This window comes from Leuciscus leuciscus, assembly GCF_965113295.1.
Source record: "Leuciscus leuciscus genome assembly, chromosome: 9".
In the NCBI taxonomy this organism is placed as follows: domain Eukaryota; kingdom Metazoa; phylum Chordata; class Actinopteri; order Cypriniformes; family Leuciscidae; genus Leuciscus; species Leuciscus leuciscus.
In genome coordinates, this window is record NC_138733.1 from 1,629,736 (window position 1) to 1,642,235 (window position 12,500).

Here is a 12,500-nt window from a genome sequence, read left to right on the forward strand (position 1 = left end):
TTTGAAATTTCACACAATCTCACACAGTTATTTCTGAAAATTAAAAACAATATATTTTACATTTAATATTGTTTGGTTACAATTTATTTTAAGGTGTCATTGTTACAGTGTAATTATATATTTAAGTGCTGAGTAATATTAAGCAACTACATGTACTTACTATAGGGTTAGGGTAGAGTTGCGGGTTAGGTTGAGGGTTAGTTGCATGTAATTATGCATAATTTACTGTTATTACTATAGTAAGTAATGTAACATTATGTAACAAGGACACTGTAAAATAAACTGTAAAAAAAAAAAATTTCTAGGACTGTAATTATTTTGCCCAATTTGCACTAGAAAATGTACAAAACAATGAATAAATATTTTAGATAGACAGAATGACAGAACGATAGACAGAATGACAGAAATGATTGTGTGAAGAGCGAAGAGTGTAAAGACCAGCGAGTCCACCGACACAGACAAGGCACTTATGCATTGCATTTTTCTTTCCTTCCTCTTTTATAAAGCTTGCTCTTATCTGTTGTGACCTTGCTTTACTATGTGCTTCCAAATCTCTACTATTACTAACACTCGTAAATCACGTCACACGTTGGAGGCGGCGCAATCCCTATGTCCTCTAGTACATTACTTTAATTTCCTCTTGGCCTCTGGAATAGCCAGTCTGATGCAAACAAAGCTGATTTCATTACATCTACTGCTAGTCATTCAGGTCTCAAACTCATGGTTCTAACTGACTTTCTCACACACCCCTCACATGACCGGAAGTGGTGGAGGTACCGGTCTACTCATCTCCAATGAATGTAAACTTAATCCTTTACCATCTCTGTGTGACAATAACTCATTTAAATTGCTCATGCATTTACCATCACCAGGCCTATTACAATCCATTCTGTAGTTGTTTATCGTCCCCCAGCTCAGCTTAACAATTTTTTTGGAGGATTTGGATGTATTAAGACTCGAATACACTACGCGACTTTTAAAATCTGAAGAGCAGGCTTCATATACTTGCTGACTTTGTAAATGGTTAGAGAGAAAAGCTGGGCATCACACACTACACAACGTTACACTACAATACACTGAACAGAAACAAGTGACGCATTCTTCAGTGAATTTTCCGTATTTATAAGGATTTCCGTATTATCCGAGCTGGGGGCGAAGTTAGCTGCGTTAACCCCACTGTGTGACTACTGAAACTGCTGCATACAATTACTAAACAAAAAGCAGATTCTGGGTTTTCTAACACATTTATCTCATGCATGGCGAGCTCGCGGCTCCATCTAGTATATCCTAATATCTCAACACGATCACTTGTCAAGCGCCAAGCTCGTAATCTGGATGGTATGTTTTTCCTTCTTTATTGTCTTTACCCGATCTCGTAAGTCGTCTCTATTTTTTTCTCGATCTTTGTGACTTTGCACCCTTGATTTTCATTGTCTGGTCAGCATAAAATGACTGAATTATGTACAGTATTTATTAGTAATGCATCATACATTATATGTGTTCTAAAATCGGCTCAAAACATCAAACATGTGTTGTTGTCCTCCGACTGGATGGAATCAAAGTCTAAGGCTAAACAATCAGTCTGTGCCCATCATACACTAGGTGATTTTCTGTGAATTCTGTCAACTCCGAACACACAAAATTATGCAGACAGGCACAGACATTCGGCAACTACTGCCGATTCACCCAGATCACATGTACATGATCACATGATCACATGTAGTGTATTCCAGCCTTTACTCTCATCCTTCTCTGAGGATGGTACTCCTCTCGTGGTCGTGGAGGGGTGAGGTGTCTAAGACCCAACATCTAGCTACTGGAGTGCCTCAGGGCTCAGGGCTGGGACTGCTTCTCTTCTCCATCTACATGTCATCAATAGGATCTGTCAATCAGAAACATGGTTTCCCCCATCACTGTTATCATCTACTGTAGCTCCTGGAGTGCCTCAGGGCTCAGTGCTGGGACCACTTCTCTTCTCCATCTACATGTCATCAATAGGATCTGTCACTCAGAAACATGGTTTCCCCCATCACTGTTATCATCTAGCTCCTGGAGTGCCTCAGGGCTCAGTGCTGGGACCACTTCTCTTCTCCATCTACATGTCATCAGTAGGATCTGTCAATCAGAAACATGGTTTCCCCCATCACTGTTATCATCTAGCTACTGGAGTGCCTCAGGGCTCAGTGCTGGGACCGCTTCTCTTCTCCATCTACATGTCATCAGTAGGATCTGTCAATCAGAAACATGGTTTCCCCCATCACTGTTATCATCTAGCTACTGGAGTGCCTCAGGGCTCAGTGCTGGGACCGCTTCTCTTCTGCATCTACACGTCATCAATAGGATCTGTCAATCAGAAACATGGTTTCCCCCATCACTGTTATCATCTACTGTAGCTCCTGGAGTGCCTCAGGGCTCAGTGCTGGGACCACTTCTCTTCTCCATCTACATGTCATCAATAGGATCTGTCACTCAGAAACATGGTTTCCCCCATCACTGTTATCATCTAGCTCCTGGAGTGCCTCAGGGCTCAGTGCTGGGACCACTTCTCTTCTCCATCTACATGTCATCAGTAGGATCTGTCAATCAGAAACATGGTTTCCCCCATCACTGTTATCATCTAGCTACTGGAGTGCCTCAGGGCTCAGTGCTGGGACCGCTTCTCTTCTCCATCTACATGTCATCAGTAGGATCTGTCAATCAGAAACATGGTTTCCCCCATCACTGTTATCATCTAGCTACTGGAGTGCCTCAGGGCTCAGTGCTGGGACCGCTTCTCTTCTGCATCTACACGTCATCAGTAGGATCTGTCATTCAGAAACATGGGTTATCCCAGCACTGCTAAACTGATGACACACAACTCTACCTCTCATTCCAACTAGATTATCTGACGGTACTTGTTCGCATCTCAGCCTGCCTGAGACATTTCTTACTTGATGAAGGACCATCACCTTCAACTAAACCCTGTGAAGATAGAACTGCTCGTGATCTCGGCCAACCCAACACTACACCACATTTATATTCAGCTGGGTTTGTCAACCATAACTCCATCAAGGTCAGCCAGGATCCTTGGAGTTGTGATTGATGATCAGTTGAACTTCACAGACCACATTGCAAGAACTGCCCGGTCCAGCAGATTTGCTTTATACAACATCAAGAGGATCAGATCCTTCCTATCAGAGCTACACAACTCCTGGTCCAAGCTCTTGTTCTATCTATAGTAATGCTCTCTCCTTCCAGTATCAGTCAAACCTCTGCAACTGATCCAGATGCTGCAGCAAGAGTGTGTTTATCAAGCCGAAGAGACTCATGTCACTCCTCTCCTCATAAACTTGCACTAATTGCCAACAGCCGCTCGCATCAAATTCAAGACACTGATGTTTTCTTACAGAACAACCACTGGCTCTGCTCCCTTTACCTAAACTCACTACTTCAGACCGATGTGTCTCCAGAAGCTTGTGTTCTGCAGGTGAACGTCGTCTTGTGGTGCATCATCTCAAAGAGGCACAAAATCTCTTTCACAGACCTTCACCTGGACTGTTCCCTGCTGGAGGAATGATCTGACTCAATCAGAGCAGCTGAGACTTTAGCCATATTCAAGAAACTGATGAAGACACATCTTTTTCAGAAACACTTGATTCAGTAATACTAACACTTGCTATGCTATATCTATTTATTAAAACAAACTTGCCACATGTACTGTGCTGGAATAATTGGGACTCGTCACAGCACTTGCATATTGTTGCCCTATCGTTAGTTTAATTGCTTCTATTACTCTCATAATTTGTAAGTCACTTAGGATACAATCATCTGCTAAAATATTAAATGTTTCATCAATCATCACCTTCTGATGATTTCAGTTTCAGGTTTCAGAAGAGCATCTGGCATCGCAGAGCCCCATGTTGTGACTGAGAAGGTCTCTTTTTTTTCAGAGCAATTACAAAGTATTTTTTTTTTTTTTTTTTTTTTTTTTTTTTTACAATTATCCATTTGGTAAATAAAGAAGATTAATCAACATCACAATTTTGCAAAAAAAGCATCGCACTACAAAAAGTTAATGTCTTATAACCTAAAGTAAATAACATGTACCTGCACAAATTATAACAATTCATTATATACTGTATATGTGTGTGTGTGTGTGTGTGTGTGTGTGTGTGTGTGTGTGTGTGTGTGTGTGTGTGTGTGTGTGTGTGTGTGTGTGTGTGTGTGTGTGTGTGTGTGTGTGTGTGTGTGTGTGTGTGTGTGTGTGTATGTTTACAGATATATTCTTATCTTTTTAAAGCAGTTTTGTAAATTTGTTTTTGCTTTTATGGTAAATATGGTATATTTTTACTGGAAACTAAAACATAAATACTGATTAGGAATATGATATGAATACGGATTATGTCATCTAAGCAATACATTATTTACAATATTAAGTTTGTACATTAAACAGTTTGAGTTGATTTAATAGTGGAACATCATAGAATAGAAGAATGTTGAAAGAGGAAATAGACCAACAATAATAATGTTCTCACAAGTGCAAGAGAAACAGTCAGGGTTGCCAGAAATGAATGAGATATTAGTATTTCTCCTGTCTGTATTTCTGTCTTTTATCTGCAATGAATCTGAGAAAATGATCACACACACACACACACACACACACACACACACACACACACACACACACACACACACACACACACACACACACACACACACACACACACACACACACACACAGTGAGTACTGATCAAGGAACAAAACTTGTTTTTTCGTCAGCCTTCATGTGACGAAAGGAAATTGCTAATGAACATGATCATGCAATCGTTCTCATGTTAACCCTCAGGCCAGACCCATCACCACATCATGTGTTTCAGCGACAGCTCATTTCAGCACACAATGATTATTGATCTCTGAGGAGACTTTAACTGCAGCTCCAACATTCATTCCATCAGACAGTTTCAATGTGTTATTAAAGGCTTTGCAAGAAATACTATTCGTAATAAATGCACTACAAAAAAAAAATTGTTTTCTAGTACAAATATCAAAAAAAAATTACTTGAGAAGCAAAATAACTGAAGATATCAAGTCTTGTTTATTGATTTTTTTTTTTTTTACGTGAATTTAAGACAAGAACAATCAAAACAAGAAAGATATTATCTGAGGTGAATTTCTTTCTAGTTTTAAGTGTAAAGTCAATTAATTTTGATATCTTCATTTAAGAATGTTTATAGAATATTAAAAACCAAGACAAATTTTTTTTTTTTTTGCAGAGTAGTATTTTTTCTTGTTTTATACTTAAAATAATTTGCCAAGAGATTAATATTAAATAACAGTAACACTTTATAATAGGTTTCATTTGTTAACATTAGTTAACTATATTAGTTGCATGAACTATGAGCAATACTTATACAGCATTTATAATCTTAGTCAATGTTTACTATTACGTGTTTTACTAATAAGTTTGCATCATTGATCATTATTTTCCTGGTTATTACTATGAACAAGATGTATTGTATAAAGGCGCTGTAGAAATAAAGCTGACTTACACAAAAACATTGCATGACTATATACAGTGATGATAGTAGTAATGGTCATGTTGTCTCTTTGTGTCATTGTGGCAAGAAAGGATTGCAAAAATAAGTGAATAAATGACAGAATTTCCATTTAATATCATGAAAAACGGCTTCTCTTTGACTGACAGATCGAAGCCAAAACACAGTCCTAGTATATTAGAGATCAATGTTTCCCTGCAGGCTTTAATCTCATTATGATCGAAACCCTCAGATCCGTAAAACCCTCACGCACACACGCGATTTATGACGGCAAATAAGTGCACCGAAAAATCAATTTTCACTTAGAAATTGTGTGTAAATTTCACAAACAATTGCAACAGCAAGTATCACATAAACTTAAATGTGAAATATTGAAGTAGAAAAACAACAGTTATAATTATTATATAACTATTATATAATATCATATATTATAATGCATTTTAACTTTGGTTACAATTATTTAAGAAAAGATATAATGCATTATAATGTACATTATGAATATCTTTACAATGCATTATATATAAAGGCTTCAAGTAAAGAGTTACCATCATTTTTCACAGTATGTCAGCGAGGTATTGGGTGGAAATGTGCGCGTGTGCAAGAACCTCTTGAGTGGCCCATCAAATCAGGAGACATATAGATCAATGTTCCACAAAGATCCGTCTTTACAGGTTTACAGCACTCAAGAGAATAACACACACACACACACACACACACACACACACACGCTCATTCATGTCGTTACCTGATCAGAATGCCAGAGCAATTTCATTTAACACTGAGTTTAATCAAGACTGTGTTCAGAGAAAAGGAACAGTAACCAGTAATTACAACAGTGCATTACCCTCGGGAACACACACACTGACACACACACATGCACGCACAAACATGCAAGTGAGCAAATAAAGACACGTTCACACACTCTGAGCAAATTAAAACAACCAAGAAACAAAGAAAGAGCAGGCAAGATAAAAAGGGGATTTTACAGGCTGGGTGGCCTCAACATGTCTCACACACACACACACACACACACACACACACACACACACACACACACACACACACACACACACACACACACACACACACACACACACACACACACACACACACACACACACACACTGCAGTGAGTACTGATCAAATGTTCAAAATGTTCAGATATTTGTTCTTGTTTTAAGCACAAACTCACTTAATTTTATATATATTTTTCAGTAAACAAGACTTAATATCTTCAGCCAGTAAATTAATCTTTGATTTAAGAATGTTGAGATATTTTGTGCTGGAAAACGAGACAGAAACATCAGTATTTGCAGTGAGTTTCTTCTGTGAAGCTGCTCTGAAACTATCTGTACTGTATAAAGCACTATAGAAATAAACGTGGCTTGACCTTTCTTAATTTTTTTCAGAATTTAAAATTGATGGTAACATTTTTAATCGGTATAATTTTAAATTCCAATTGCTGTAACTTGATTCAAACATTCTACAATGACAACAAACAACATTAATGTTAATGATCAAAGTTAGGTTTATGATTATAAGAAGAGAGCAAATACAAGTAAATGCATAAGGGAACAACCTACCAAGTCTTTCAAACAACTGAACCTAACACACACACACACACACACACACACACACACACAAACCTAAATATTTTCAGCGTCATACATCACCACACGCTTCAAAACACGCCCATTAAAACCACATATTCGCACACATCTAGATAAACTGTAAAAGTGTCAGTGTATGTGACAGTGTGTGTCAAATCATGTCATGTCTACTTCTAAAAAAAGCATTTGTGACATCGCAGGTGAACATTTTCTGCAGTTACTAGACCTAAAGCACACAGTTCCCTTCCTTATACTGTACATGGAGGGCAGACTGGGGCTAGTTGTCACACTGTTTACTATAATGAATATTAAAAGTGGGTATATTTTTGAAAATTTCTACATAATCACAACCTTGAAGTCTTGACAACAACAAAAAAAAAACCCACAAAAAAAACAATGTTAACATTGACCCCAGAAAAAGGAAAAAAAACTAAAATAAAAATAAGGTTTACACTTTATTTCGATGCTCCACTTTAGACACTCTACAAAGTATAAGTAACTTTGCAACTAAATATCAAAAGTTGACGTAGTTACTTAATAGTTCTTAAAATGTCTAACTAAATTATAACTAAAATAAGTGATAATATAGATTTAGCTTTAAGAACATAATTCACAAAAAAAACACAAAAATGTTCAACCATTTTACAACAGAACTAGATGTTTGAATCCCACATACAAAACACTGCTAGAGAAAACAAGTACTTCTGACTCAAACTGGATTAACTCCCCCACGTGACAACTAGCCCCGGTGTCCTATATGCAGTTTAGCCTAGATCAACCAAAAGTTCATGATATTTGTTAACAAGAGAAAGACAGAAAGATGAAATGTGAAAAAGCAAAACTTACTGCGACATTATAGATGTGATGACGGACCAAGACACACACACACACACACACACACACTTGACCGGAGTCAAGAGTTGTGACGGTTCTGCGGTGTGTTTGTGAGAGAGGAAACCCTAACGGTGACCTGGGGACTAGAAGGGAAATGGTTCATCTGCGCGCACACACACACACACACACACCCTGTGTTTCCTGAGGACGTTCACTAGGTTGACGGATGAGAGCGACTCAGGAAAGACACACATGAGAGTGAGAGAGGCAGGTGGCATGGAAATTATGGGATGTGAGAGTGGCCACACTGACCCTGTCAATCATCTCCATGGAGACATCGTAACCCGGAAATAGACACACACACACACACACACACACACCTCTCTGCGTTTGACCTCTTCACCCCGTAAGATATTCCCGGGAAACACAGACAGTGAGACTCTGTTTGGAACAATGCGGATACGCTGATCTACTGAAACAATAATATGGGATCTTCACACAGAAGCCTTCAGAATCAGTTAAGTTCAACCAGCACAACATCACATAGTGCGAGTGTGTGTGTGTGTGTGTGTGTTTGTGTACCAACTTAACTATATTTTGGGGACAAATATGTAACCAGAAGTGACCAAAACCTGACATAATCACCCCAAATTAAGTAATTAAAGGTTTTCTGTGATGGGTTAGTGTAAGGAGACAGAATATACAAAAACCATTACGTCTATGGAAAGTCCTCCATTTAGATAGCCAAGTAAACGTGTGTGTGTGAGTGTGTGTGTGTGTGTGTGTGTGTGTGTGTGTGTGTGTGTGTGTGTGTGTGTGTGTGTGTGTGTGTGTGTATGTGTGTGTGTGTGTGTGTGTGTGTGTGTGCGTGTGCATGTGTGTGTGTGTGTGTGTGACCTCTCCGGGGATTGCCACCTTGTCGTGGTGGAGAGGCTTGTGTGGTCCTGTGATCCCAAGAGCAACACCCAAAGAGCGATCCAACTGAGACCTCAATGGTGGAACTGGCACAGGAAGAGGCATCACAACGACTGGGAAGGTGGAAAAGGGCACCGGCGTCCTTTTGGGAATCCACCCTAACATCCCGGTTTAAGTCCTGTGGTGGCCAGAAAGTGGCGACGGGGGGAGGATTGTGAGATCTGGAAGCTCCTAGTCATAAACTGGCATATTAGGCGATGAGTGCTAGACTCAGTCTAGCTCACCTCACGTGGGGAAGGGGCAGGAAAAGGTGCCCTAAAAATAGTCCGCCTTAAACCTCCTGACTAAATTTCCGCATCCAGAGGGATCACCATTCGCTGTCAGAAACACATAACTATGAACTTTGTAGTGCAACCAGTGTTAGACCGGAGAGGAGAACTGCAATCATCTCTAGAGAACTGAGAAGATACCGGATTGACCTGGCCATCCTTTCTGAAACCCGACTAGCAGACGAATCTGAAAGAGGAGAAGGGTGGCTACACTTTCCCCTGGAAAGGAAAAGCTGCCGATGAGCCCAGGATCTGTGGTGTTGGATTTGCTATTATCAGCCACCTATATCAACTTCCTCGGGGGATTGGTGAGCATCTCATGACCATCCGTCTAGTGCTTGCCAACAACCAGATAGCAACAGTTGTGAGCACCTATGCCCCTCGACGAGACACTGTCGAGAATCCCCAGGGAATATAAGATTATTCTCCTAGGAAACTTCAATGGCAGGGATCAACACCCTGACGTGAACATCACAAGAGCCATGGTCGATGCAGATGACCTCTGGACAGTTCAATGCCAATCAATTGTGTCAATCAAACTTAAAAGAGAGAGGAGATAAAAAAAAACAAAAAAAACTAGATCTGACCAAGATTGAACCTTGACAGCCTGGATGAAACTGCCATCCAAGAGTGACTTCAGGACTCTCTTTGGGAAAGCCTCCAACAAGAATACAGTGATGACATCGAAGGGCACTGGAGTCTCTTCAAGTCTACCATCCTTGCTACCTGCAAAAACATTCTTAGGAACAAGTCCAGAAAACACCAGGACTGGTTTGATGAGAATGACAAAGAGTTTGAACAACTCATCTCCAAGAAAAAGACAGGCTTTCATGCCTGGCAAAATGTTGTAACCTGCAAGTCCAAAAGGATGGCTCACTCCATAGACAAGGCAGATATCCACAGATATGTGAGGGAGTTAAAGAACTCTTGGTGGACAGAAAAGGCTGTGGAGATCTAGAGACTGGCAAACTCGGGTGACACCAGAGGGTTTTCAGTGCTACTAGGGCCATCTATGGTCCAAGATCCCACGGCCTAAACACCCTGCACAATAAAAGAATGGACAGGAGCTGCTGAAGGACAATGAGTCCATTAACGCCCAATGGAAGTAGCACTTCCAAGAACCAAACACATCCCCCAAAGTCCCATCAGAGGTAACCTCCAACTATAACAGAGGTTCAAGACGCCATCAGGAGCCTTAAGAACAACAAGGCCTTGAGTTCTTCTTCTTTTAGAGTTCTCCCAGAATCACAGTGTGGCTTCCACCCTTCCAGAGGTACAGCAGACATGATATTCACAGCACACCAACTACAGTAAAAATGCTGTGAACAAAGGCAGCCTTTGTAAATGGCCTTTATAGACCTGATAAAGGCTTTAGATATGCTAGACCGCCAGGCTCTGTGGAGCATACTATTAAGATACGACATTCATGACAAGTATATCAGAAGACTTCTACATGATGGCCTGTCAGTCACAATGCTCAGCAACGGCGGGTCTGAGTCCGAGCCTTTCACGGTGGAAACTGCGGTCAAACAGGGATGCATTATCGCACCCACTCTGTTTGCCATCTTCATTAGTGCCATACTCCACCTCATTGGTCATTCACCTCATTCAAGTCAAGTCACCTTAATTTATATAGCGCTTTTAACAATATAGATTGTTTCAAAGCTGCTTTACAGTGATAATAGGAGATTACAGTAACAGAGATTGTTTTGGCTTTAAAGCAGCTCTAGAATAAAGTTATTGTCCAGCTAAAGTTAGTTTTGATTGATTCACTTCCGTCACAAAGGTCATTAGTTATTAACTTAGTGGCCGCTTACATGACACCGTTCTAACTGAATCAAAGGTCCTTACGAAAGATTCTGAGGATCAGCTGGGAGGACGGACGCACCAACATTAGTGGGAAGCCAACATGACCAGCATAACCACTACAATAATGCAGTACCAACATTGACGGACAGGCCATGTCATCCGCATGCCCAACACGTCTCCCAAACAGATCCTGTACTCCCAGCTGAAGGAAGGTCGCCGAGACACTGGCGGGCAAAAGAACTGATACAAGGACAATATCAAGGCCATTCTGGAGAAATTCCATATCACATGAAGCAACTGGGAACACACTGCACTGGCCAATGATGATGTGTGTGTTTGTTTATGTGATTTATGAGGACAGTATTTGCATTTATTTGTATAATGACATGGTATTACACTGCTTTTACAATGTGAATGTGATTTATGAGTCCTCGTATTTAAAATGGCTTTAAAAACATACTAAACAGTGTTTTATTAAAAATGTAAAAATGCATAAAGTTTCCTGTACAGTTTGTACAGTATAAAAATCATTACGTCTATGGAATGTCCTCACTAGTATATATATCAAAACAAACGTGTGAGTGTGTGTGTGTGTGTGTTCCAAAGGCACAAGCATTAAACTGCATACAGGTGGGACACACTTCTCTCTCAGAGCCAAACCGAAACACTGCACACAAAAGGCTCTAAGGACGAAATTCATGCTATGAGAGGAGCCAAAATCTTCTAATTTCCTCTTTATTGGAAAAATCCCAGTGTCTCCAAAAGTTTCCGCACTAATGAAACCTCAATGACCCCCCCCCCCCATCACAGACCGCAGTGGTTCAGTCCAAGTGGGCCAAACCATTCATGGTGATGAGGAGACAGCAGATCAGATCAATATACTGGCTTCAATAGAAGTGATTGCCACAGAAAATCAATCCAGCACATAAAAAAGAACAAGAAACATGTTTAGAGTGAATCCACATCTACTGTGTGAACAGCAGAAATCCACAGCTTGTCTAACATGAATTATTCAGTATAATAAATGTGTGTTATTTGAGCAGTTAAGTGTCTAAATTGTGTTTTCTTTAGAGATCTCCTCCTCAACAACTCACTTATTAATAATCACACACAAAAATATACAGCAATTGTTGCGTGTGGTTGTTGCTTGGTAACCATCACTGGCCAGGGAGACGCTCAATCACATCTCTCTAACAGCGTCTCTGGGAAAAAAAGACACAAAGAAAGAGTTGTTTATTTCTGACCTGCTGATTTGAGTTCATTTCTAATTATAAAACAGATTGTTCTGACTCTAAATTCTGATTGGATGAGCTGCACCTGTGACACACATCTGTAGCTAGGCAAACAAAAACAGGCAAACGTTACAATAATCAACTATATTACATTGCAGAAAATGTATTCAGATTATTAATATTAATTAACTGGATAAATATAATGAATGTATGTCATGTTATTTTATTTCATTTTA

General features: G+C 39.8%; 1 protein-coding gene across 3 annotated transcripts in view; it reads right to left on the reverse strand.

The window, feature by feature from the left end:
• Positions 1–12,500, reverse strand: part of pde2a (phosphodiesterase 2A) — a 202,117-nt gene that overhangs the window by 155,576 nt on the left and 34,041 nt on the right. The window contains exon 1 of one of the 3 annotated variants that reach the window (XM_082179947.1): positions 7,992–8,129. The exons of 1 other annotated variant lie outside the window; for it this stretch is intronic. In XM_082179947.1, coding sequence (XP_082036073.1) covers positions 7,992–7,999 — 8 coding nt within the window. In that variant the 5' untranslated portion in view covers positions 8,000–8,129. Of the gene's footprint in view, positions 1–7,991; positions 8,130–12,500 lie in introns of those variants that run through there. One more of the 3 variants, XM_082179950.1, reaches the window with a different exon arrangement.